Source organism: Marmota monax, unplaced genomic scaffold (genome assembly GCF_021218885.2).
Source record: "Marmota monax isolate L192 unplaced genomic scaffold, Marmota_monax_Labrador192_F-V1.1 WCK01_AAM20220418_F8-fsc00080, whole genome shotgun sequence".
Taxonomy (NCBI): Eukaryota; Metazoa; Chordata; class Mammalia; order Rodentia; family Sciuridae; genus Marmota; species Marmota monax.
Genome location: NW_026694750.1, coordinates 6,778,876 through 6,805,699, shown reverse-complemented (window position 1 = coordinate 6,805,699; position 26,824 = coordinate 6,778,876). Strand labels below are relative to the sequence as shown.

The 26,824-nt window shown below is 53.8% G+C and overlaps 2 protein-coding genes across 5 annotated transcripts; one reads left to right on the top strand and one right to left on the bottom strand.

Moving 5' to 3' along the window:
- Nucleotides 1–4,722: 4,722 nt before the first annotated feature.
- Tprg1l (tumor protein p63 regulated 1 like) lies at nucleotides 4,723–9,642 on the top strand. Of its 4 annotated transcripts, none has more exons than XM_046424550.2 (6): nucleotides 4,723–4,983; nucleotides 5,219–5,310; nucleotides 5,444–5,620; nucleotides 6,987–7,140; nucleotides 8,430–8,631; nucleotides 9,510–9,642. In XM_046424550.2, exons 1-6 carry the CDS (start codon nucleotides 4,786–4,788, stop codon nucleotides 9,620–9,622), a joined length of 936 nt encoding a protein of 311 aa, XP_046280506.1. In that variant the 5' UTR covers nucleotides 4,723–4,785; the 3' UTR covers nucleotides 9,623–9,642. The 4 variants fall into 4 exon arrangements, with proteins under 4 accessions (XP_046280506.1, XP_046280509.1, XP_046280507.1 ...); XM_046424551.2 differs by having other exon boundaries at nucleotides 4,730–4,983; nucleotides 8,454–8,631; XM_046424553.2 differs by having other exon boundaries at nucleotides 4,727–4,983; nucleotides 8,430–9,642.
- Nucleotides 9,643–10,079: 437 nt separating this feature from the next.
- Nucleotides 10,080–24,482, bottom strand: Wrap73 (WD repeat containing, antisense to TP73). The gene is made up of 12 exons (XM_046424557.2): nucleotides 24,324–24,482; nucleotides 21,468–21,620; nucleotides 20,645–20,761; nucleotides 16,650–16,722; nucleotides 15,093–15,196; nucleotides 14,652–14,738; nucleotides 14,232–14,366; nucleotides 14,074–14,151; nucleotides 12,554–12,659; nucleotides 11,638–11,763; nucleotides 10,711–10,902; nucleotides 10,080–10,414 (listed from the first exon to the last, which is right to left on the bottom strand). Exons 1-12 carry the CDS (start codon nucleotides 24,390–24,392, stop codon nucleotides 10,272–10,274), a joined length of 1,383 nt encoding a protein of 460 aa, XP_046280513.1. The 5' UTR covers nucleotides 24,393–24,482; the 3' UTR covers nucleotides 10,080–10,271.
- Between the last annotated feature and the right edge of the window lie 2,342 nt (nucleotides 24,483–26,824).

The window sequence follows — 26,824 nt, the reverse complement described above, 5'->3', positions numbered from 1 at the left end:
GCCCTGCATGCCACTATCTCTAGGTTGCATGCTGACCCCCATGCCAGAGGAGTTGTTGCCAACACCTGCAGAATCCCAGCAGCTCTGAGGGCCCACCCTGGGCTCCCACGTCCCTCAGTCAAGTGTCAAAGGTGGGGCTAAGCTGGGGATATAGCTCAGTGGTAGGGTACTTGCCTAGCATGCTTGAGTCTTGAGGCCTGGGTTCAATCCCCAGCACTGTCCCCCTCCGCCACACACACACCAAAAAAGTGGGACTCCTTGATTTTGTGAAATGGTGAATCACAACATCTGGACATTAAGATAAGAATCTCCTCTTCCAAGCTGAGGTTTTGAGTCTTCTTCAGGAACTAAGATAAATAATGACTTTGTCTAGGATGCAGATCCACCCCAGCTGTGGAACTCTGCCTCTGTTTGGGGCTGAGCATGCCTGCGCTGCCACCTCCTGGTGGATATGGGAATGGCCTCTCAAGGCCCCCCCACCTGGAGGCCAGTCACAGCTATCTCCCTCCCACTCTGACAGGTGCAGGTACAGCGACCTTCCTCACACACAGGAACGATCCACCTGCTGCCAGCAGCGCATATGGACTTATTGGGGAGCAGGGCTCTTGTGGGTGATCCAGCTAAGATGAGGTCACTAGGGCGGGCCCTGATCTAGCGTGAGTGGTGCACGTGAAGAAGGGTCACCTGGGAGAAGATGGCCGTGAAAACGGGACAGAGGCCGGGAGGTGGCCACAAGCCAGGGAGCACGGAGGGTCACAGCAATGCCAGAGGCTGGAAGACCAAGGAAAGCACTTCCCAGGGGCTTCAGAGGGAGAGCAGCCCTGCCCACACCTCAACATGGGACTTGCCGTCTCTGGAGCTACGAGAGAGTAAATTTCTGCTGTCTTAAACAAGCGGCTTGTGGCTTTGTCGGTGGCTATTGTACATCATGGAACGCTACTTGTTTATGGTCTGCATGCATTTTTCAAGTTGATGTATGTCCAGGTCACGCCCTATGGCCACAGAAGGCTAGGCACCCCCATCACCTTGACTGCTCCTGCCGGCACCGGGCCTCTGCACTGTCCTGGGCTCAGACGCCCACAGATCTGTATCCTCCTCACTGGGGCACCAGCCCCACGTCCATACCTAGATATCTGCCACCACCCAGAACTGTCCTCTCTGCAGAACCAGTTCCAGACCACTGTGTCCCGGCCATCAGGCCATCAGGGCTGTCGTGCCTCCCAGCGCTCAGCTCCCTCCAGGCTTGCTCTTCATCCCTCAGTGCTCCCCCTTGTCCTCTCCCTGATCCTGACTGGACACCTGACCTCAAGCTCCCCCAGGGCAATACTTCTCTGAGGGGGTCTCCTATTCATCCTGCTGCCCAACCCAAGCCATTTCCCAGGGTCGTGTCCCAAGGAAGCCTTTCGGGGAGAGGCAGTGTCTCCCTCCCTCGCTCACTGGCTCTGGGATCCTGCTCTGGAGAACATGGTGTGGGCACACTGGTGCACCCTGTGGGGACCCAGGCTTAGAGACACTCGCATGGCTCTCCCTGGAGTCATCTTTCCCCTCTGACCTGAGCACCTGGTGTCTGCTGCCAGTGCCTGTGCACTATTCTAGGTAGCCTGCTCACCTGCAGGTCCCCAGTGGTGGGGACTGTCCTCCTGCCCTAAGCCAGTCCTGACCCCAGGATCTCTGGTTCTCCATCTCCGAGCTGTCACTGTCATTCCACAGATGCTGCCGAGCTCTCTGAGCTGGCTGCGCAGGGCACTGGACGTGCTGAGTGGAGCCAGGGGCCTTCCATGCACACTGCTGACGCAGGCCTCACAGCAGCGATGGCACCCACCCAGGCTTTGCCTACCTTGCCTTCTGGGTGAGGACAGGGAATCAGGAAGGGTAAGTAACAGGTTCGAGGGCAGCATGGGTGTGGAATGAGGTGGCATTCAGACCACAGGCTCTGCCAGGCTCCACTGCACCCCTCCCACAGTGGCTCCACCGGGGACTGGCTGCCCCTCTTTCTACTGCTTGGTCTCCATCCAAACATTTCCCAAGTCCCCCAGAGCACCTGCTGTTCACTTTTTAAAAAAATTCTAATTTGTTATATATGACAGCAGAATGCATTACAACTCATATTACACACATAGAGCACAAGTTTTCATGTCTCTGGTTGTACACAAAGTTTATTCACACCATTCGTGTCTTCATACATGTACTTAGTTAGGGTAATGATGTCCATCTCATCCCACTGTCTTTCCTACCCCCAGGCCCCCTCCCACCTCTCTGCCCTATCTAGAGTTCGTCTAATCCTCCCATGCCCCCCCAACCCCGGTATGAACCAGCCTCCTCATATCGGGGACAACATTCTGCATTGGTGTTTGGGGATTGGCTAATGTGTTCACTGTCACCCTCCCTCCTTCAGTGCTCCTCCTAGGAGCCCCAGCTGGCATGCTCTGCCAGGAGACCCTAACCAGGCCCATAACCAGTCCTGCTGTCCAAGAAGGGGACTGCCCCTCCTGCTCACCATGTTTGATGGTGGCTCTGGAAGTTGGTGGCACGTGGGTCAGGTGAGGCAGGAACACCCTCCCTGCCACCCCTCCTGGGAGCCACTGGCACAGAGGCAAGTGGTGGGGGCTCTGCTGCTGCTCAGACTCGGGTTCTCGCAGGCCCAGGGGAAAGTCCTAGCTTAGTCCTTTGTTGATAAGACAGTGACAACCTCGGGGACTAGTGTTCTTGGTAATGTGCCCCCAACCCCATACACAGGTGGAGAGAGCAGAAGCAGTTTTGCCATCTCTCCAGATGCTTTGAGGTTAGTGGACCACCGCTGTTGAGCCAGGCCAGGGCTCAACAGGCCACCGGAAACATCCTAGGATATCCCACTTGACACAGAAACCAAGCACAGAGAGCTCACATGGCCAAGTCCATGTGGACAGAAGCCAGGGAGCTAGGATTCAAACCCAGAAGCTCTGGCTCCAAGTCCAGCCAGCTGCCACCGAGGGCTAGCTCTGCACCACCATCTCTAGGATGAAAGGGACACTGCTCTTCTAGCCCAAAGGCTCAGGCTGCTCCCCAACAAGGGCTGGGCAGGGGCTCCACTGCCAGAGAGGAGGGGCTTCCTCCTCCAAAGGGCAGGGCCCACAGCAGGGGTGGGGGTATGACCTGCCCCTGGTCCACTGAAGGTGTAGCAGCTAGCTGAACTTCAGCCCCAACTCCACAGGCCCATGGTGCTAGCAACATGCCATTATATATTTGCACACTCACTTTGCCCACTTCAAAATCTTGAGTTTTTCAGGAAGCAAAGTATTCTGGTGTCTCCTGCTTCTATCAATGCTGACCTCTTGTGAGCAGCTCTTAAGTGTGGTCCCCTGCGAACCCCTGCTCTGGGAGATCTTGGGGATGAAGGTCTCACCAGCCCTTGAATTTTACACAAGCCAGGAGGGTCGCTGCTGGTCGGCACAGTTGTGCTGGTTGTGCAACCTCAGACAGTTCCGGAAACTCTCCAGACCTAGACCTGTTTACAGGTCTGCAGCAGGCACAATAGCATTTACATCCCTGTGCTGTCATGAAAGGTAAAGAACTCTGAAAGCGGTCATGAAGACCCAGAGAAGAGGGGCTAGCTCCAGAGACTCCCAACATGGCAGCACACACAGCACGATGACCCAGGGCACAGCGAGTGACCTACATGAGCCAAGAACATGAACAAAGCAAGTCCTGGTGAATGGCGGAACATCTCCCGGGGAGGTGAGCACACAGAGTTGACAAGAGTCTCATGTGTGTGTGTGTGTGTGGGGGGGCAACAGGGACATGACAGGGCAGTGGTCAGAGGGACCAGAAGCCTGTGAAGATAGTGCCAAGGAGGGTGACACTGGGATGGGCTGAGTCTCCCGAAGGGATAGCAGACTCCAGGGCAGTGTGCAGCTCCTGGGCAGATCGCTGGGCTGGGGGAGGACAGACAACCGTATAGTGACCCTCGGGACAAGAGCAGGTCAGAAGAATGCCCAGCCTGACCCTTGGTGGTGTGACACTGGCAGGTGGCTGATCCTGTGCCTCAAGTATCCTCTTCTGCCTGCTTCCTAAGGTCCCTATGAGGACGCGAAGGGTGCCTGAATTCAGCACCGCGCTGGGCCCCACAGTTCCTGGGGAGCTCCAGTTTCAGGCCCTGGCAGAGCTCTGCAGGGGATCTGCGGTCCCGCCCCAGGACCGCTGGATCCAGGCAAACCCTTCACCACCGCGCAGCCTTCCGCCAGGTGCGCTCACCTGACGTGCACACACCTAACGTTCACACGCACTTGGCTACGCACACGCCCGACGTACTCACACGGCCCAAGCGCACAGGCGCGTACGTACAGCAGCCACTCCCGCCAAGGCGGAAGGGGCGTTACTCAAATGGGCGAGTGCGCACACCCCGCTCATGGAGCCCCAGCACTAGGAGGTCCCGGTTCCGAGAGTTCCTGGCTCCTCCTTCCCGCGGCCCTTCCCTTCCTCCTCCCCCGACGCCCGCGTCTCCCTGGCAACACGCTCGGTGTGGTCCGTTTTCAGTTCCGTAAACAGGAAGTGGGTCTGCGAGCCACAGCTGCTTCCGGTGCGGCTAGGGGTGGGAGGGAATGTGAACAGCGGAGGGCCGGAGCCAATCGCGGAGGACGGCTGGGAAAGAGCCAATCCCAAGGGGGAGGCGGGCGCTTTAGGGGCGGAGACTGGGGCGGGTCCGGCTGCTCTCAGCCAATCGCGATTAAAGGGCGGGGCAGCGCTGACGGCTGCGGGCGGTGGCCCTAAGGCGGCGGCTTCGGGGTAGGGTCCCGGCCCGGAGTGGCGATGCTGCAGCTGCGGGACTCGGTGGACTCCGCGGGCACGAGCCCCACGGCCCTGCTGGCGGCCGGCGAGGACGTGGGGCCGGGCAGCGCGGGCGGGGCCCGGGCAGGGGTGGGCACGCCACTGCGCCAGACGCTGTGGCCGCTCAGCGTCCACGACCCCACGCGCCGCGCCCGCGTCAAGGAGTACTTCGTGTTCCGGGTGAGGGCCTGGCCGGGCCGGGCCGCGGGAGGGCAGGGGAGGAGGGTCGGGCACGGGGAGGGCAGCGGGAGGGCTGGGGAGGAGGGTCGGGCACGGACGGGGAGGGCACGGGAGGAAGCTGGGACCGCGGGAGGGTCTGGGAGGCTGGGGAGGAGGACCAGGCCCTGGGAAGCAGGAGGGACAGGAGGAGAGGAGAGCGCCTGCCCAGAGTGACCTCTGCCCCGGCCGCGTCCAGCCCGGCACCATCGAGCAGGCCGTGGAAGAGATCCGCGCCGTTGTCCGGCCCGTGGAGGACGGCGAGATCCAGGGGGTGTGGCTGCTGACCGAGTAAGCGAGCCTCCGGTGTTGGGGGGGAACTTCCCGTGACCAGGCCCTGCGAACCACTGGAACACCCCCCTGAGAAGACCAGGGCCGTGTTTGCTCAAGAGGGTGGGAACAGGTGACTTGTCTTCACCTCTAGGGTGGACCACTGGAACAACGAAAAAGAGCGTCTGGTGTTGGTCACTGACCAGTCGTTGCTCATCTGTAAGTACGACTTCATCAGCCTTCAGTGCCAGCAGGTGGTCAGGGTGGCACTCAGTGCAGTGGACACCATCTCCCACGGAGAGTTCCAGTTTCCCCCCAAATCTCTCAACAAGTGAGTGCATTCAAAGAAGCCCTTATCTTGCCGTTGGGACCATTGTGACCTTAGAACTCAGCTCTTTTAAACCCCTAGGTGGTAGTCCTGTGTCTGCTGTTCTGTGTAAGCTAATGATCTCAGCCTGAAGGATGGAGAGAAAGATCCTTAAAATAGAAGCAAGTGACTTTCTGGGAGTGGAGTGCTTACTGAGAGGGATTTTGGCATGAAAGACACCTTTTAGGCTTGCAGTGGAAGTGGTTTAACTGGGTTTCAGATACATCCCAGCAGAGCTACTGTCAAAAGTGAACTTGGATGTTCCTCAGGGCATTTTATCTCCATCCAAGGAAAGATTACATGTTCAAGCCCAGTGATTTTGTTGGTTGATTTTTTTTAAGAGTGCCAATTTAATTTATAGATATTACTAAGGGTGGATATATTTGCAAATATCTGGGGGTAGCCAAGCACAGAGGCACACACCTATTATCCCAGCCACTTTGGAGGCTGAGATAGGAGGATTGTGAGTTTGAGGACAGCTTAGGCAACTTAGTGAGACCCTATCTCAAAGTAAAAAGTTAAAAACAAAAAAAGGGCCAGGGATGTAGGTCAGTGGTAGACCACCCCTGGGTTTAGTCCCCAATACCACCAAAAAAGAAAAAGAAAAGAGGAAAAAAAATATCTATTGCTCAACTTTCAAGAACTGATCATCTTGGGGCAGGGGTGCTGGCTCAGCGGTAGAGCACTCGCCTAGCATGTGTGAGACCCTGAGTTCGATCGTCAGCACCACATAAAAATAAATAAATAAAATATATTGTGTCAACTACAACTAAAAAATATTTTTTAAAAAGAATTGATCATCTTTAATAGGAAAAAACCTAAACTGTAAAATTCAGAGGTTTTATTTTGCACCCAGCTGCAATTTAGAGTTTGATGTAGAGATTTGAATGGAGAATTCAGTGAGCCAACATGATTAAAAATTTTAGCCAGCATTTAATAATGCAGTAAAGAAACAGCAAAGTTATGAACATTAATCACGGGCTAGACTATCTGTGATGTATTTCTATTAATTTTTAATGCATAAGTAAAGATAAAGTTTAGATAAACAAGACAATATATTTAACTTGTCATATTTAAAAGTCCTTAAGCCAAAAAGCTGGGCATGGTGGTGTACATCTATAATCCCCAGCTACTTGGGAGTCTGAGGAGGGAGGATCATGAGTTCAAGGCCAGCCCGGGTAACAGTGACACTCAAAGCCACTTTTGGTTGGAAAGTGTCTCGGGTCTTCCTGGGGATACAGAGCTACATTAACTGCTGCTTTTCGTCTCTGACGGGTGAGAGAGCCTCCTCCTGTGGTGTTGAAGATGGCTGTTTGTTCTCCTGTGTCAGGCGAGAAGGCTTTGGGATTCGCATCCAGTGGGACAAGCAGAGTCGTCCTTCTTTCATAAACAGATGGAACCCCTGGTCCACGAACGTGCCCTACGCCACTTTCATAGAGCACCCAATGGCTGGTGTGGATGAAAAGACGGCTTCCCTGTGCCAGGTGAGCAGGTGGTCAGCAGCCACTGCAGCTGTCGTGGCCAGCAGTGGAGAGAGGTCTGTGTCATCCAGTCTTGTGGCCACAGGCCGCGGTGCGAGCTGGAGGAATGCCTGCTGACCATGAGGAAGTAAAAAGCTTTTGGTTAGGGCTGGGGCTGGGGCTCAGCAGTGGAGCGCTCACCTAGCACTGCGCAGCCCTGGGTTCGAGCCTCAGCACCACATAAAAAATAAATAAATAAAGGTGTTCTGTCCAACTGCAACTAAAAAAAAATATTTTAAAAACTTTATTCTGGTTAAGCTATGCACTTTGGTGCCCACTTGTAATCCTAGTGATTCTGGAAGCTGAGGCAGGAAGATTGCAAGTTTAATGCCAGCCTGGGCTACTTAGCAGGACTCTGTCTCAAAATAAAACGAAAAGGCCCAAGAATGGAGCTCAGTGGCAGAACGCCCTGGGTTCCTTTCCCATTACTGGGAAAAAAAAAAATTATTTCGTTTGTGTGTGAGGAGCCCTGTATGACTGCTGGTCTGTAACATGGCCCCTTGCTGCTGCTGATTCTCTTGGAGAACAGCCCAGACACACGGTAGGGAGTAGCAGCCGGCCCGCCATGTTGAAGACACTTAGTGTGGGTGCTCCCTGGGCCTCAGGCCAGGTTTGGAGCAGAGATGGGTTGGGTGCCTTGCACCTGGGAGCCTGCCTAGGATGAAGTGGGCCTCTGTGGCAAAACACTTGCCCCCCTCCACAGTCCTGTCGGGAGGAAAGGCTGATGTCTAAACCCACGAGCACAATGGCAGGTGTCACGCCAATCAGAGAGCCACGCTGAGGGCTGTGGAGGGACTCCCAAGAAGTGGCCGAGAGGAGTCTTGTCAAGTGAGGGCCCTGAGGGGCTCAACAAAGAAAAAGGCACACACCACAGAGTCACGTTGTGCCACAGCAGCCTGCTCACACAGCAGTGGTGGGCACCGGGGCAGACAGCTGCAAACATGGCATCACCGCCTGCGGTCCAGGACGCGGTGCCGGGCAGCAGTACCCAGGACTGGCTTACGTGCCTGTTTTTCTCTGATCAGCATTTAGAGGGTGCTTCTCCCTACAGTGTGCAGTGAAGCAGTGTACCACACCGGCACCCGAGTGACCTGCGTACTGGTTGTATAAGTACTGCGATATTCTCAAAATGAAATCACTTAAAAGACGTTTTTTAGAACATCTCATTGCCTGTGTGTGTGTGTTTTGAGAGAGTTAAATGTCTCAAAATGCCGATTTTTCCATTTAACAGATCACTCTTTTGTTGCTTGAAGCTCCCTGTTTTTTTCTCTTTGAAGTTGGAAAGCTTCAAGGCTCTGTTAATCCAAGCTGTCAAAAAAGCCCAGAAAGAGAGTCCTCTGTCAGGACAAGCAAGCGGTGTGCTGGTCTTGGAGCGGCCCCTGCTCATCGAGACCTACGTGGGATTGATGTCCTTCATCAACAACGAGGCCAAGCTGGGTTATTCCATGACCAGAGGCAAGATTGGCTTCTAGACAGCTCAGCGTGGAGCCATCCCCAAGGAAAGCCTTGTTGAGTGGGACTCGGGAACGCGGGAGACCTCAAGCCAGCCCGCTGCTACTGGAGGGAGGACCGGGGTGGCCACCTTTGGGGATCTGAGTGTTATTAGCATGGTCCAGTGAATTCCTTAGTGAGCTACAGAGAGGGGCAGAGAGACGTAGCTGACCTCGAGCTGCTGCCGTTCGTGTCCCCTCGAGTGCCCATTAGCTTCTTGTGGTTTCCTGCCCAGCCCCTGCAGCATGCTTCGAGTCTGTGGGCGCATCTGCGCGCCTCGCTGTGTAGACCTCAGTATGGGGAGGAGCCTGGCATCTCCAGTGCCTGCACTTGCACATGTGTTTACACTCATGTCAAATTTTGTATTTTTGAAATTTTATCCATTTTTTTAAGCAAAATACAAAAGCAGCCTACAGACTGGTCACAGCAGTCTGTACCTTGTCAGAGCCTAGCGGACAGTTGTTTTTTGTAAATATGGTTGACCTACAGTTGTATGTTTTCTAAAATTAATCCAAGTTGTTAATACTTTTTCCCCAGGCCCAAAAAAGGTTTACAGAGAATCATTTAACACAATTTGTTGAGGAATTGCACATAATTTTGACAACTATAGGTATCCTCAGCTTTTGTTATTTTGTTCATGTTTAAAAGGGAAATAGGTAGTTTGCTCTTTAAAGGATGCACTTTAAAGCAAGGATGAGTTAGATTCCCAGAGACACGCTGCCACCCTGGCTCCTGCAGCCCGTAGGTTCCAGGTGCCATCAGTCTCCCAGCCCATGCCTAGTGGGGCTGCAGCACTCGCGACTTGAGCGCTGGCTCCTCAGTCTCCTCCTCCTCACTTACAGCTCTGTCATGGCTTTACGCTTGCTGGCACGGATGCGACCGGGACACGTGGCCTCTCCAGTGGAAGGCTGTCTCAAAGCACCCAGGTCTTCAGCCTTCACTTGCAGTCTTGTAGTAAAGATGTTTAGAACCAAATGGATGTTGCTGTTTTTTGAGGTTATTGTCATTAAAATTAGTGCCCAGCCAGGGGAGCAGCTCCCCAGTGAGTCTCCAGCCTCAGCTTTGAAGGTCTGTCTGCGGGCTCTGCAGGAGCAGGAACAGGATCCTGCCTGGCACGTCTCCATGAAGAGACACAGTGCGGGCAGCTGGGCAGCCCTCCCAGCGCCCCTGGTGCTCCAGCCGCTGCCTGCCAGCTATCATCCCCTTGAGGGGGACCCAGGAGAGCCCTGCCCTCAGGTGCTTGTCCCCCTCACTCCAGAGTACACCCTACCACAGGGCAGGCACACCCATGCCCTCCTGAAAAGAACCCAAAGTAGCCATGGCAGTGGGGTGGGCTCTGCAGCACAGCGTCCCTCCCGTCCTGAGACGGCCCAGCAGCTCGGCCTGACCTGGAAAACCTGCCGTGATGGCACTTCAATTAGCAAATATTTATTTTAAATAATGAAAATTACAGCTTTATACCACACATATTTACAAAACCCCCTTGCTACAGAAAATCAGAGTCAAGTCACTGAGCCAGCACATCACAGCCGGAGAGCTCCCAGGGGAACCTCTTCCTTCCCAGATCAGGGACATGGAGTCCCTGCTGAGGGTTCCACCAGGGCCTACGCATGGCTGTCCCGTTGTTCCAAAGCTGTGTGGACCCCCTCTTCAGTGCCCAGGAAACAGAGACAGAAGTGATCCTTACTGAGGAGGGCCAAGGAGTCCCCACTTGAATGCCAGCACAGAGAAAGCACCGGAAAGTCACCTAGAGACAGAAAAGGGTAGCCAGAGGATTAGAGCAGAGAGATGAGGATCCCTGGGGAAGGCAGCCTGTACCCCACGGGCAAACAGAAGGGACCTGGGTGCCCCAGATGGGTGAAGCCAGGCAGAGCTCAAAGCCACCATCCACCCTATGAAGCTTAGGGTGGTGGGTCCTGCCAGGTGTGCACACTGGGCACAGGCCTTGAAGTTTCCTGGAAGACGTGGAGGAGCTCCCCCGCGCAGCAGAGGGCCTGGCAGCTGCCCCAGAGGCTGCAGCTCACGCCCACCGGATGCACTCACCCTCCCCAGGCACCTGCACCGACACGCAGCCCGCCGGCGACCACAGGTAGACCTTGCTGCCGCCTGTGCAGATGGCCAGCCGAGGCTGCTGTGGGTCCCACAGGAAAGAGCGCACGGGGGCCAGCTGCTCCAGCACCACGAGGAGCCTGAGCTTCTGGATGTCCCAGACCCAGACGGTGTTGGGGACATTGTCTGCGAAGGAAGAAATGACAGGGCATCATGTCATCTGTGCTCTGCTGACCCTAGGTAGCCTGGCCCCTCTGCAAGCAAGCCCTGGAGAGGTCAGTGTTCCTGAGCCTGCTTCAGAGGACCAGGGTTCCAGAGCAAAGCGCAGGCTTCAAAGACCACCCACCAGTGTTCTTCTTTGGCTTTGTTGTAAGAGCTGCCACCATTAATTAAAAAAAAAAAAAGAACCAGGCCTACAGGGCAGACTGCCTGCCCTATGCCCTCTTCTTTCTTCTTTTTTTTTGGGGGGGGGGGGGTGGGATACCAGGGATTGAACTCGGGGGCACTCGACCACTGAGTCACATCCCGAGACAGGGTCTGAGTTGCTTAGCGCCTCGCCGTTGCTGGCATTGAACTCATCTCCTCCTGTCTCAGCCTCCCCAGCGATTGCTGAGGCTGGCTTTGAACTCGATCCTGTTTCAGCCTTGCCAGCTGCTGGGATCGAAGGCGCGTGCCACTGCGCCTGGCGCCTGTTCTTTCTTAAGGAGGAAGGAGTGTGCAGAGGCCAAGGTACTGCTGCTGACTCACTGGCCTGCTGCCTCCTCAAAGATAAGCTGGACTCCTGAGGGGCCTCTGCGGCAGGACACTGCATCTCGCCAGGCAATCGGAGCCCACGCACGGCCCCCTCACTTGCTTTGCCTTTCCCATGGTTTCTACCCCTGGAGCGTGGGGCACAGCAGGTGGACACCAGCGCACACTGACCATTCCTTGTGGCCAGGAAGTAGCTGTCAGCACTGAAAGCCAGCATCCCCACGCCCATCCTAGGGTTCGCTCTGTCGGTGGCCGGCTTCAGGGTCTGCAGGGAAACTGGCACAGAGGCGATCTCATCTGGAACGTCACAAGGGAGAGATGCTGAGCTCGCCTGAGTCGGCTACAGCACGGAGGCCCGGGGAACTCCCCCCGGGGACAGTAGCACCACTGCCTGCCAGGCCTGGATGTCCCAGACCCATACAGTGTTGGGGACATTGTCTGGTAAGGAAGAAATGACAGGGCATCATGTCATCCGGCTTGTTCCGGATCTACCCAGCCTTGCTGCCCTCACTGCTCTCACACCTCAGCAGTTGTTGTCCCACCCGTCCTGGTTCAGTCAAGCTCAACCTCCTCGTTGCTTCTGTGGCTTTCAGATGCAGACAGCTTTATAAAACCAGCAGCAGGAGGCTGCAGGACAAGTGGCGGTGAGCTGCTTCCTGGGGCCAGGCTGCCCTCCTACCCTCCACACTTGCAAAGGGCCAGGTGCTATCCCCACATGTCCCTAAGGTCCCTGTGTCCTCTGGAGCACAGGTTCCTTGCCCCCAGTGCATGGCCAGGACCAGCTGAGGTGGCACCACACCCTGCTGGGTCCAGCTAGTCCCGCTCACTGCACCCCGCAGGCTCTCTGATCCCCTGGGGCACCTCACTCTTGATGTCAAGTCCTGCCCTCAGGGAGCCAGCTGTCAAACTAGACTCCAGCACTTAGTCCATCTCTGGCTGGAGGCAGCATAGGAAGGGAAATGGACTTTTAAAAAAATAAAGAGCACCTGAAATGTATTTGGACAAAAAGGAATCTTTTTCATTTTAAAAGAAAAACAAAAACAAGCAAAGTGTCCCATGCAGAGGACAGTAGCCCTCTGCTACTTACATTTGCTCTCTGAGGCTGAGAGGGGGGCCACCAGTGGTAGGGGTGGCGGGAAGGACAGGCGGCCCAGCCCCAGCGGTGGGCCCTTCTCCGCTTCCTTATACACAACCTGAAAGACAACCGGGTCACCAGGTAGGAGGGACAGGGCTGAGACCTGGGAGCTGCTATGGGGTGCCCGAGGGTGCTGGGCAAGCAGCTGTGGTGTAACGGTTCCACCTGTGGAGGGAGGCTCTCCAGGGCCACCTGAAGCTGCTGGCAAGTGCCCCTTGAGAAGCGAGGAGCCAGTGTGCAGCTGTGTTCAGACAGCACCCGGTCACTCCTGCAGCCAACCGTGCAGAAGTGAGCAGGGCGTCCACTTCCCTGGTGACGGCAAAGGAGAGTGGGCACCACCAGATGCCAGCAAGCAGCATGCGGAGGAACCGCCCCGAGGAGGTGGTGGGTGTGGCAGGCTCGGGCCTACAGTCTGGATCTTAAAGTCCCCCAAAGGCCCATTTGCTGATGGTCCTCAGCCTGTAGCAACAAGGGGAGGCTGCACCTAGGGGAGGAAGGTAGGTCACTGGGGGCGTGGCCTTAAAGGGGACTGGGACCCAGGCCTTCCCCTCTTGCTCTGCTTCTTGGCCACCACGAGGTAAGCAGCTGTGCCACAGGCTCAAAGCAAGAGGGTTGGGTGGCATGCCTGAACCCTGAGGCCGTGACTTCCCACCTGCAAGCTGTTTCTGCAGCATTCTGTCAGCAGGGAAAGCTGACCAACACTCGGGGTCCTGGTGCAGGGTTCACCTGGTTTAGTGTTTAAGGCACGCATGGTGAGAGGCCCTGGAGAGATGCAGAGGCCACAGGCACATCTTTGGGCCCTTATGGTCAGCCTTCCCTCGGCCTTCCCTCACAGAGCCTCCCTCACCGCTCCCTCCAAGAGGCACCTTCACCTGAGATCACCCATTCCCGGCACCTGCAGCTCCTCTCTGCACCTCCTCCCAGTATTCACCTTGATGTCACCTCCAGGAAGGTCCCTGGCTGGCTGGCTGGCCTGGCCCTGTACCTGCCAGCCACGCCACTCGTATTCTCCTCCTCAGGGCCAGGCAGCCCTAACAGGGAGGCCAGCATTTTTATCTCATCTTCTACCATCACCCACACAGACCAGAGGCCAGGAGGCAGTGGGCACTTGTTGCTGCTGCTGCACAAATGGACACCAAGAGTCCTCTCCATCAGAGGACTTTGTGCTTCCTGCTCCCTGGGAACGTGACCTCCTCAGGCCCTGTGGAGGTGCCCAGCTTTCCCAGCCCAAATGCAGGGGCAGGGGCAGGGGCAGACTCGGGTCCTCTTGGAAGGAGGCTTGAAGTGCAAGTGCAGTAGCTGGAAGAGCCTGTGGGCAGCACAGCTCGAAATATAAGCCTGCACTGACAGAACCAGCAGGGCACAGAAAGATGCAGGTGTGGGGACAATAACATCAGCAGGGTCAGAATTCGAGAGCAGCTCCTCCCCCTCCCCAAACACTGTTCAGACCCCAGCTCAGGACCCGGACTTACTATCTTGGGGTTGTTGATGGCTGCAGGATGCCCGAACTCGGTGATCATTTTCCAAGTCACATGATTAAGGAGGCGCACCTGGAGAAGGAAGCATAGCTGAGGTGAGCCGTGGGGCTAGGCAGGGCCGCTCACTGGGTTCCCACCCCACCTGTCTCCACCTTTCCGTCGTAGCTCCCCACTGCCAGGAACTGACTGCTGGGGCTCCAAGCCACCGACTTGATGCCCAGGGACCACTCGTAAGCACAGTAGGCAGACAGCAGGCGGCCATCCAGGGAATATAGCAGGATCTTATACTGCAGAGGAGACATGCAGGCGTCACTTTCCAGGGAACACACAGCAGTGGCGCTGCAGACTCCTGCAGCCCATGGGGAGCAGCACAGGAGGAAGTGTCCTCCACCTGCCTGTAAAGTGGGATTACATCTCGCAGTGGCACAGGGAAAGGGGAGACTGTGGCATACACCTGACGACAGTCAACTGCAACGAGGCCAAGCCCACTGTCTCACTGTCTGCAGAGAGCACCAGGTGAGGAGCAGGTGGGCGCTCTTAGAAGAGGACGTGTCACTGGGCACACTCCGTACCTCCAAGCAGGTATCCCACACTGCCAGCACACAACCGTTCGGGGCCCACTCGATCCCTGCCAGGTCCTGGGTATCTGTATCGAAATGCTTCCAAGGGGGAGAGGAAAAACATGAAAATCTGCCAATCTTTTCCTAAATAAGTGTTTCTTTTATACATGTATTTTCTTGAGATGGGAGCCCCATCGTGTTGCCCAGGTGGGTCTCGAATGCCTGAGCAAATGCAGAGCTCCTAGAGGCAGTGCATGCTTCCGGCCAGTGCCTTCTCTGTATACTTAATATTTTTAACACTCATGCATTTAATTTTCTGACGCACAAATGAACGAAAATATCTACATTCTGTCCCTGTGGTTAAAATCCCTCCACACAGTGCAAGTGCCAGCAGCAGTGTTGGGGGGCCCACCTCCGGGCGCCTTGCTCCCCCAGGGTGAGGAAGCGCCGTACCCTCAGGAGCTGCCAGTCGCTGCACACGAAGATGCTCACATAGTCCTTGCAGTCCCGCCTCTCTGCCAAGGCCATGTAGCGGCCATCCCTGGTGAAAGTGACCCCTGCCAGGAAGGGGAGAGGACCCAATTAGGAAGTAGCCAAGCAAAAGAAAGGACAGCAGTGGTTTTCAAGGGAGGACGACAAAAGCAAGCGGAGGGCAAAGGGGGTGCCCAGTGGGGAGCCCTCCGGGACACATCCCGCACCTGGTGCCCACCAGCGGGAGCACCACTGGCAAAACTCGGTGTCTGAGAGCTGCTGGGCGGGCCACAGAAGCCCAGGCTCCTCTTCAGCGGGTCAAGAGTCAGTTCTTAGTACATTTCTTTTTTTTACTTTTGAACTTCATTGTTAAGAAGTAAATTTAACATGACTACTTAGAGGGCTGGGGATGTGGCTCAAGCGGTGGCCTGCTCGCCTGGCATGCGTGTGGCCCGGGTTCGATCCTCAGCACCACATACAAACAAAGATGTTGTGTCTGCCGAGAACTAAGAAAAATAAATATTAAAATTCTCTCTCTCTCTCTCTCTCTCAAAAAAAAAAAAAAAAAAGATGACTACTTAGAAAAAAACTTTGGTTGAAAATGTAAAATTGTATTTTCCAGTTCTATATCGCCTCACAAAACCCAGGCCAAGTTTTCAGGTTTTGTGAATAAAAAGGTCACCTTCAGGGCCGGGGCTGGGCTGAGTGGTGGAGCGCTTGCCTGGCATGTGTGAGGCTCTGGGCTCCACCCTTTGCTGCACGTAAATATAAATAAAATAGAGGTATTTTGTCCATCTACAACTAAAAAATTTAAAAAAGAGAAAAAAGAAAAGAAACCACCTCCAATAACTTATGACTTCCACTCGGGCAGTGCGCACCTCCTCAGCAGAGCTGCTAACATTCAAACTCTACACATCAAAAATAATCACACAATTGCACTTTCATGCCAATGCAATTCCCAGATTGCTGATACTGAAAAACAGTAACGCCATCAAACCGTCCAGTCGGGTAACACTACTTCCCTCTGTCTCGACAGATGCAGCAGTCACTAGTCCTGCCCGGCATGCTGGGTGCGTCTGCCCAGCAGTCCACCTCCTCCCAGAGGCCTTAATGGGGACAGGGCCCCCATGCCTTAGCCTGCCCCTGGGTGTGACCAGCTCAGAGAAGTCCCAGAAGAGCCAGTGACTCGACACTCATGTGGATGCTGAGCTGTGTCCTTGCCAGGCACCAGCTGGAGGGTCTGACCACCCGCTCTCTCGAAGGCCAGGGTCTCCTGTGAACTCCACTTTTATCTGAAGTCTGCCTGGCTTCCTCTTGTCACCCAAATGGTAGCAAAAGGGCCTTGACTTTTACAGAGAAAGATGGGAACATGCCTGGGAGACACTTCAAGTATACAAGGGCTGAGTGGGGACAGGAAGAGGGTCCACTAGGAGCTGGTGTGCTGCTGAGTTTCTAAGTTGGAAATATTCCATGGAAGAAAGTCCCCAAATCCCCAAACAGATGCAAAGAAGTAAGTTGGAGCGGCTGTGGCAGACTCACCCTGCTGACAGGCTTTGGGATACTTGATGTAAGACACGGACTTTGTACACAGGGACCAGACAGTTATCCGCAGCTATTGGGGAAATGGGAGAGAGAAAGGAATTGGCACGTACTTAGCATCTTCAGAAAGCCTGTCCCGAATCATAAACCAGATCACCAGTCCCAGGAAAAGATTTACTGACACAAGGCTACTGATCCTTCCAGGGACTCTTCTCTACAACTGTGTCCAAATGCAAAGTTTACTGTCCTCCTACTAATGTTCTTAGAATTGTGTTCTGGAATGATATTGTCTGAGTGAGCCAAGTCAAGTGGGTGTGTTTCTAAACGCTAGCTCTCCTGGCTTGCATATTACGACAGGCACAGAGATGTCTGGATGGAGAAAAGTCTTGACCCAGAAGAGCCTCTTTCAGCCTCTAGAGCACTGTGTGGAGTCAGGTGGTTCTGGCTTAAGTCCCTGGGACAGCTGCAGCCTATTGAGGGGTTACCAAGAACAGGACCCTAAGGGCCCTGGTTACCAAGAGGAGGACGTTAAGGGCCGTGCCTTCTGCAGAAGAGCTCCGGGGCCACCACTGTCACTGCTCCCCACCTCTCCTCTCCCTCCCCTGGTAGCCGGGAGGTGACCACTGTTGCTATTTCCACCACCCCTCTCCCTCCCCTGGAGGTGACCAGGCTGGTACAAAAGGCCAAGAGAAGACAAGGTCCCAACAAGGGACTGAGGACACCTGCACCAAGGGGAACAGCCCTGGATGGGAATCTGACCTTCTGGGATGTAACATCAAATTCTACGTGTGTGCCCGGCCACACCTGATTATATGCTGACCCTCTATAACCCCACCCCTGTGGAGCAGACAAGAACAACTTGTTTCTGTAAAGGTTCTCCACGCCCTTCCCACTGGGCAGCGCGACAGCCTCTGATCCTCAGGTCCCACAGCTGCTCTGCTGCATAAGGAGGGCTGTTGCAGCATGAAGTGCAGCAAGTGCCGGGCACAAGGAGCTGGGTGGCACTCCACAGCCCTCCTACGAAGGATGTGGCCCCAAGGGCACTCAGTCAGGTAGGTGCCACTTGAGGATGCAGTGTGCCCGTTTCTGTGCCAGCGCGACTCAGAAAATGCTGCCTGCTTTCAGTTCATCAGGTTAAAACTCAACTAACTCGATTTCTCCACATCATCCCTCCTAAAAATAAGAAAGAAAACCAGACCGAGGCCGCTGTGTCTGGGAGCCCATGGGCACGTGGACGCCTGCACACAGTGTGGAGGAGTGACAGCAGGCACTGCCCTCTTGTGAACTTGAGCACTGAGGACAGGGCTCATCCTCCAGAGCCTCTGCCACGCTGAGGCCTGGGGAGGGTGGTGTGGAGTAGAGCAGGAGTCCCATGAGGAGAGCAGGGAACCGTCTTCACCAGAGGCAGACTGCCCAGTGGCAGGCCAGGTGCCCCAGGCCCGGAGTGCAGGAGTGGAGACCACCCCACAGAGCAGACTGGACAACTCAACGAGAAACTTATACACCCCGGAGCACAGGCAGGTGTCAGAGACAGCATCTGCCGCCTGCACCTTACGGAGGCCCCAGCAGGAAACGCACTTAGCCTGGCTTCTGCCTTCAACCCACCAGGAACAAAGAAGTTTAGAAACCTCCAGGAGGAGGGCTGGGGATATAGCTTAGCAGCACTCACGAGGCCCTGGGTTCTATCCCCAGTAAACACACACACACACACACACACAAAAAAAAAAAAAATCCAGTAAGAAAAAAAGTTAGGGGGCCGGGCACAGTGGTGCTGGCCTGTAACCCTGGCAACTTGAAAGGATGAAGCTCAAGGATCATAGTTCAAGGCCAGCCTCAGCACCTTAGAAAGACCCTGTTTCAAAATAAAAAGGGTTTGGGATGTGGCTCATGGGTAGAGAGCCACCGGGTTCCTCAAAAAAGAAAAGGAAAGAATACACCTGTGTCAACTCTATCCGCTCCACTGACAGCTGAAGAAGCATGCTGGCCCTGGGCACAGGCCACTCTATGGCCACTTCCATCAGAAGACAGCCCACAATGGCACAGGGGCCATGCAGAAGGGTTCAGAAGCACTCGGCAGCAGGAGGGTGGCCACAGGACACCATGACGGGATGGTGCAAGGGGGTGCCAGAGCTCTGGGCAGCAGACGGCTCCAGCAGGCAAAGCCTCAGAGATGGAGGCTGCAGGTGACGGGCAGGACAGGGACAGCGATGAGGGGTCCCATACTATGGGGCCGAAGTCCTTAGCCCTGCTCACCCAGGACTACCTGCAAAACAACCTCCAAACTGCAAGCATCAAGTGGGTGGGTTTGACTGCCTGTGAAATACGTTGTCTTCTCACAGGGCCTCGCTCCTGCTAGGCAAGGCTCTGCAGCTTACTCACACCTCTAGCCCTCGTTTTTCCCCTAGTCCACTACAGGCTACTTACTACATCCACACTAACATGTAAGGGCACGAAGGGTTGGGAGGGGGCTCAGAGGTAAAGCCCTGGCCTGGCACATATGAGCCCGTGTGTTCCATCCCCAGAACAATAAAAATAAAAGTAAATAAATACATAATGTGAAACCTCAACCACTTAAAGTGGGACACAGGCACTTAAGTGGACCAACAATGGAAGAGACTGAAAATCAGAAATGATCCTGAGGGCATAAAGGAATTCAGTACTTAGACCACGGTGAAGATGGATGAAGTAATTATTTAGAGTAAATAACTCAGGGAAGAGAACACAATGGGTCCATACCTCATACCACACACAGCTATACACTCCACTTGTCTAAATTACCGTGTGTAAAACAAGATACGAAAGTACTCGACCTCATCAATAATTAAGGACATGAAATTAAACCAGAGTGAAGGCCAGCACAGTTCCACTGGATCGCAAAGCTCCGTCCAGAGAGATGAACACATCGGTGCTGACCAGGCAGGACCCTCCCACAGATTCTGGATATGTTACAGGGGGTATGAACCACAGCATGACAGCCCTGTGCCTCTGACAACCCAAAATGCCCCGAAACAGAATGGCTAATAGACTGTGGCATGGTTTTTCTTACAAAGAATGAACGAACTACATGGGTGAATCTAAAAACAACGCTGGGCGATCTGTGAAGCAAGCACAGGGCCATTTAAATGAGCTGCAGCCACTGCAAACCAAACATCTGTGCAACACATATGATGCCCCCCAGAAGAGCAAGGAAACGATTAATGCCAAGTGCCGGCTGAGGAGTGGCCCTGGAGAGGAAAGCAGGACTCCAGGCTTGACAGCAATCTGCTGTCCTCTGTGGCCTGCGGAACCACACAGCCTTCTTACTGACACGCAGGAAGCAGAGCCTCCTCTCACCCTCTGCAACACCCTCCTACAGGGTTGTGCATCTGGAAGGGTCCAGTGGCACAGGTCTGAGAGTGTTCTATCCTCCCTTGTCAACTAGACTGAGGCACAGGTGACCATCGGGTCAATTCCTGGCCAGGGACATCTGCATCCTGTGTTGTTCTTCACTGTGGCAATGGAAGTCTGCTTGACTATTGGGGTCAGTTTCAGTATTGTCTCAGGGTGCCCCGTGCCATGAGGTTCCTGGTGTTCCTCCACCCCTCATCTCGACATTTACTCTAATGTCACCTGCAAAGTGGCCACAACCTTGGTCTTAGGTTGAACAGTGTCATCCAAATGCACTCTAGGCAAGTAATTGATTCTGTATAAATTATGTTTCAGAATTAATATATGTGTAATGTGGGATACACAATAAAGCCATTTCTTTAAGGTTTATGAACTCTGTAGATAATAACTTTTCCTTTTGAAAATTTTAAGTTAAAAACCTAGTGTCACAAATAAAAGGAAAAAAAGGTGTTTTCTTCAAAATTGGCCTAAAAGGTTATCCAGTGCTTCTGGGATAGGACTTTTGATAGACATGCTGCTCCAGAGCCCAACAGTGACAGTCCCAGGCCCCTTGGGAGCAGAGTGTGGGCTCCCACTAGCTGACAAGGCTCACAAGGCCTGACACTCACATGGAATTCTGTTGTGTTCAGAATGTGGCGCCCGTCTGGGCTCCAGCACGAGGCCACCAGCCCTGCAGAGCCCTCGTCGATCTTGCAGTGCCACTCTGGCTGCTCCAGAGACCAGACCTGGATTTGCAAAGAGACAGATGCACCATTAGGGACCAACTGGCACACCCAGCATGCCTTCTCCTAGGGACCGTCCACTGCACTGGATCAAGATAGGACAGCTCTGGAGTCTGCCCTCAGGAAGCACTGGCTCTAGGCCCATGGCAACATAAGCTCGCTTCTGGGCGATCTTCTCTCGCTATCCTGTAAAACGAAGTATCCAGGTTGCCCTCCCAGGCCCTCACTGAGCTGCTGTGGGTATGTGACAAAGCACTGCCTTATCTAGCACTGCCTGAAACACACAGCACCCCAGCATTAGACTGCAGTGGCAAATACCTCCATTTCTGGAATTATATTTGCTTAGAGACCAAGAATATTCTAGGGTTTACTCATTTTTCAAGTATTAAGGAGGCTGGGATTATGGCTCAGCAGTAGAGCGCTCGCCTAGCATGCACGGGGCCCTGGGCTCGATCCTAAGCACCACAAAAAAAATTAATGAATGGAATAAAGGTATTGTGTCCAATTACAACTAAATAAATAAATAAATAAAATTTGAAAAATAAAAAATAAATTAAAGTATTAAACTATTAGAGGAACATTATAATTATAAAAGAAAACTGACTTTGAGCTGCACTGCCACTGTTTTCCAAACTGGAAGACATAACACTGGTGACACGACACTCCCAGGGAGGTTTCCTAAGTCTGACCCCAACACGAGAACACACACCTGCACAAGCCCCCGTCTGTACATGGCACAGAGGATGAAGAGGGAGTCTGCCGACCACTCTATGTGCTGGATCTGGTCCAGGCAGGTGTACAGCTGACGGATCTGCAAGGTGCTCACGTCCCGGACGACTAACCGGTACTGGACACAGGAGGCCTAAAAGACATAAGTGAGCAAGCATGGACTCTTCTGCTCTACAGGAGGGGCATGGGGCATCGGCGTGGCCCTGCATTCAGCGCCATCTCCTTCCCCTGCCTCATGAGCTTTATGTTACACAGCTTCATGTCTACACAGCTTTGCTACACAGCCTCATGTCTACGTGGCTTCATGCCGCACAGCAATCACAGAGCTCATTCCCAAAACAAGAGGAGGTAATACAGAGACTGAAGCTGAAATATACAAAGTAGGTTTTATTTTATTTTTTTTTAATATTTATTTTTTAGTTATGGTTGGACACAATATCTTTATTTTATTTATTTATCTTTATGTGGTGCTGAGGATTGAACCCAGGGCTTCACATGTGCTAGATGAGTGCTCTACCACTGAGCCACAATCCCAGCCCACAAAGGTTTTAAATTGTTAGGCTCCACTACTGACTTTATCACTAGATACTACACATGTCAAATTATCACTGCACCTGATAACTCTGCAATTAAAATAAAATTAAAGAAATAAACTATGCTCTAGTATAAAGTGTGAGACTATTAAGACTCTACTTAAAGCACTTCTACTCCTTTCTTAAGTTAATACTAAAAACTAAGCCCAAGTGGGACAGAATACTGGGAAAAGCTCTTGTGTGACTTAATAACCAGAGCCTTTCCTACTGTCACTTCTAGACAGTTTCCTCAAATTTATGAAGAGTTAAAACCCCAGGGCTCAGGGCTGTTGGTGAAAAGCCCTTTACATGGCACCACTAGCCAACCCAGAACAAACCAAAAGTGAACACATGTGACTTGTCCCTGTCACTGAACATCAAAAAGTCTGTTTTAAATGTATTTTCTTAAATGTTTCTTAAATATTTCTTTATGTCCATATTTATGCAAATAATTTCTGAGTAACCACCTGCTGACTATATATTATAGACTAAAAACCAAGACTGGATTTTTAAATGTTAATTGCTTGGGCTGGGGATGTGGCTCAAGCGGTAGCGCGCTCGCCTGGCATGCGTGCGGCCCGGGTTCGATCCTCAGCACCACATACAAGGATGTTGTGTCAGCCGAAAACTAAAAAATAAACATTAAAAAAATTCTCTCTCTCACTCTCTCTTTAAAAAAAAAAAAAAAAACATGAACAGACATTATAAAAAAAAAAAAATGTTAATTGCTTCATTTCTGTACTTATCAAGGTCAAACTAGACTTATTAGCTTTATTAACTTCCACAAAGAAAGCCTCATTGGTGGGGAAAAAAAGAAAAAGGGAAGGTGGTGATTGCAGATTTGAAGAGACAGCATCACAGTACTTATTTTCTCACACTGTAGCTTCCACAGCTCTGATTAGTTACAATGAATTCCTTAAGAAATGGAAACTTTGGCACTCACAAGCACCATCTGATATCTATAGCATGATACTAAAACTGGGCTTTCAAGAACAGGATTCCAGTAACAAATTATTACCAAGTGTTCCACAATATTCTGATGAGGGCACACAAACCAAAAAGCAAATATAATCATTCTCCTTATAAATCAATGAAACTTTCATAAATGGATTAAAAAAAAAAAAAAACCTAATTTGTGGAGGGGGCACTTTGAAAAACATACCAAGGTTTCTGGATGCCACTTTAAGCTAATGAAATTTTGTACTTTGTAGCTGAATACTATTGTATGTGATTTAGAATAATACCTCCATAAAGAAAGTAAACATGCATTTTGGGAGTTATATTCTCAAAGGTCTAGACAAAGACAACAGAAATGTTAATAAAGATGCAAGATAACAGGAATGCTAACAAAGGTGCAAGCTGAAAAAGAATCAGAAAGCATCAGTTGGTTAATACAGGGCAGTGAACAAAAAAAATGAAGCACACTTTCTTTAAGGCCTGATGTTTTTTCTTTAATCGTTTCCCAATATCAATTATTTTCCCCACTTCTTAGGATATACAATGGTCATATTGCTTTATTTCAAAATTTGAAGTTGTAGCTCTGCAATTTAAGCATTGTCACCCATGGAATGAGCTGTTCAAGTCTAGCCTTGAGGGCATTACTTGAATGTGGTGAGGACAGGGAGGAGAGTTGACAACAAAGTAGCCATATTATTTACCAGTTAACAGACAACTTTTGTGACAAAGTAACAATCAGCTAACATCTTCTGGACTCTCAAGTGAGTGAAAGAGACACAGCTTTATCCCTAATCCGCCTTTGACAGCCAAAAACAGCTATATGGAGTCACCTGCCCAGATCCCTTTCTAGTCTGGAGAACCAGCCCAGGATCCCTTCTGCCTGGAGTTGCACACCTGCACACCGAGCTGCAGCTCGGGGTCCAGCACACCTGCTCAGTCCCCCCCCCACCCCGCCGCCTGGAACTGCACACTTGCCCAGGTTCACCTCCAGACTGAAGCACTTGCCCGGATGGCCCTTCTGTCCAGGGCTACGCACCGGCTCAGGACCCTTCCTGCCTGAGACTGTGCACCGTCGAGTACCCCTCCTATGCGAAGCACCTGCTCAGGACGCCTCCCGCCCCGGGGCTGCGCACCTGCCTAGGACGCCTCCCGCCCGGGGCTGCGCGCCTGTGCAGGACCCCTCCGATCCGGGGCACCCACCCCAGAGCTCCTGCCTGTTCCCGCCCCGCTCAGCCCGCGGTGCCGGGATCCGGAGCAGCGTCCGCCCGGGCTCCCGCCGCGGGCGCAGGGCGCGCGCCGCCGCTCACCAGGTACTTGCCGTCCGGGGAGAACCTGCAGAGCAGGCTGGAGAGCTTGAACGCCTCGGAGAAGTTCATGGCCGCCGGCCGCCGCGGGCCCGACCCGCGCCTGACAGCCCGCGGGGACCCGCCGCCCGCAACCGCCTGGCCGCGGCCGGAAGTAAGGTGGGGAAGGCGGCCGGAAGTGGGCGGTGGAAGGAGGCTGCAGCCTATGGGCGCTGCGGGCGGCCGCGCAGCATTGTGGGGCCAGGAGTCCGCGCCCCGCCCGGCGCTTAAAGGCGCCGCCCGCCGCTCATCCCTTCGCGGTCCCAGAGATCGACGTCGGGTCGGCGAGACCTCGGATCACAGACAGCTGGGGCTGCAGACAAGATGCAGGACGCACGGCTAAATTCAAATTTCAGATAAACAACGAATCATTTGTAATATAAGCACGTTCCCAAATATCGCGGGACAAATTACTGGCTTATCTAAATTCAAATTTATTCAATATGTATCTGGGCACTCTCTCTCTCTCCGTAAACATATATTTATATATTAGTACATATATTCAATATGTAACAGTGTCTGCCACAATTATTTTATTTATAACGTATAAATAAGTATCTGTCTTTGTTTTCTTTTGCTAAGTCGAGCAACTACCTGCAGCGTGACTTTCTTCTCATGCTCAGGGGCTTTTCAGATCGAGGACAGAACGAATTCGAGGCTTACCCCGCCGAACGAATGTGTGGATCGCGCGCATTTCATTCCAAGCGCACTTGGGCTTAGATGCGCGGGAACTAGGATGCTTCAGGGCCCGCACCCGGAGTCCACCGTCTGTCTTGGCAGGGAGATGGCCCTGCGCCGGCACTGGCTTATCCCGACGCTCGCTCCGAGTGCCATGTCTCGTCTTCTCGTCCTCTCGCAACCCCAGAGCCTCTTTCCGGGACAAAACCTTCCCAACTCCCTCGCTCACTCAAGTCGTTAGTTGTCCCCGCCGGTCCCAACAGAGGCTGTGCCTCTGCAGCCTTCTGGGTCGCGCAAATCCTGACATCCTCTGTGTTCTGAGAGAGGAGCCACGGCCTGCGTCCCTCTCGCACCTCTTAGCGCCCCACCCCCAACCCCACGTCTGTGTATCCAACTTCTCTTGAAGGAACGCCCAGGGGTGCCTAAACGCGTCAGACCCAACTCCCTGAGTAGAATTGGTTTTTGAGCTCCTAAACCAAGCCTTGCAAACAGTAAGTGAGCAATAACTATATATGGAAGTCAGCAGGGCCAGGGCAAATGGGGTCCCGTACCGCAGGAGAAACCGGTTTGCACCAGCCCAGCTCACTGGCAATGCCAGGGGCTACACTGCGGGGACCTCCCAAGGGATGGAGGTCACCATGAGAAAGGGGCATCAGTGCAGAGCTAGGTAACGGGTCCCATGAGCATCGGAGGCAGTGCAAGGCAAACTCGCCCTCTGTCTGGTTCTGCAGCCTAGTCCCTAAGAAGCCCAATCAGGGCCTTAGAGGCTCTCATTTGCCCAGGAAAAGCCGGCTGCGACCGCGGCAGGTGTCTCAGACCAGAGCGGAGTCGCCCATTAACCCAAAGCTGTGTGCGAACCCAGAGCAATTTCAAGCTCGTGAGCACCAGCGTTGCCGAGTAAACCCACTACACGATTTCGGAATCATAGAATCCGGTGCCCGGGATCTGGAGGCGGTGACCGTCCAGGGACCAAGCAGGGTGCAGTGGAGTCATTCCCTGTGGTTGGTGGGACACAGCTCCCGCTGGGAGAGAATGGTCATATCCAAAGTATCTCTGTGGGATCCTGTTTGCCTGCGGAGTCGAGCCGCAGCTGCGTGGCTAGGATATGCGAACCGAGGGTGGCGTCCCCTTCTTCCCCAGCCTGGGGCCGCAGCCCTCAACCCTGTCCCCAGTCTGCCACAACCAGTGCAGAACGAGGTGGGGCATCCCTAACCAGCGTGGTGGACTTTTCTCTCCCCTTGGAGACCACACTCACGGCAGCGGGAGCAGCGCGGGGAGATGGAGTGTCGGGGCGTTGGGGAGAGGAGACCGTCGGAGGTAATCCAGCACGCAGAAGAGTGGAGTCTGCCCCATGACCATGTCCCCACCGCGGCTCGCGCGCGCCCTGGCTGACGCCCTCAGACCTGCCGAAGGTCGCAGTCCAGTCTCCTTAGCCCTAGGGCCCCGGCGCCGACCTGTGTGCAGCCCTGCTCCAGCGACCCCCGCGGGGCTCAGCAGGGGCCACGCGCGCCAAACAGCGGCGGGAAAGAGGCGGGGCGGAGTGCGCTCCGGGACCCCGACTGCGCTCCCCGGCCAGCTGGGGAGGCGGAGCGCGGGTAGAAGATCAAGGCCCCAGCCGGGCCCCGCCGCCCGGCCCTCCTCGCGCCACGGCTGAGTGCCCGCGCTGCCTTCCCGCCGCCGGGCTGCGAAAGGCGCTAAGGCTGGCGGCCGCCCCCCTCCCCGCGGCGCCTCCCCTCCCCGCGCCCATATAACTCGCCGCCGGGCCCGGCCGCCCGCCCTGCCTCCTG

Excerpts from the sequence above, each read along its gene's own strand:
- Tprg1l (XM_046424550.2), top strand. The coding sequence starts at position 4,786 with ATGCTGCAGCTGCGGGACTCGGTGGACTCCGCGGGCACGAGCCCCACG. Across the intron at positions 5,621-6,986 it reads CCCCCCAAATCTCTCAACAA|GCGAGAAGGCTTTGGGATTC; the intron begins GTGAGTGCATTC and ends CTCCTGTGTCAG. Across the intron at positions 8,632-9,509 it reads GGGTTATTCCATGACCAGAG|CTCTGTCATGGCTTTACGCT; the intron begins GCAAGATTGGCT and ends CCTCACTTACAG.
- Wrap73 (XM_046424557.2), bottom strand. The coding sequence starts at position 24,392 with ATGAACTTCTCCGAGGCGTTCAAGCTCTCCAGCCTGCTCTGCAGGTTC. Across the intron at positions 15,197-16,649 it reads TCCCAAAGCCTGTCAGCAGG|GGGTCACTTTCACCAGGGAT; the intron begins GTGAGTCTGCCA and ends CCTTCCTGGCAG. Across the intron at positions 12,660-14,073 it reads CCATCAACAACCCCAAGATA|GTTGTGTATAAGGAAGCGGA; the intron begins GTAAGTCCGGGT and ends GTTGTCTTTCAG.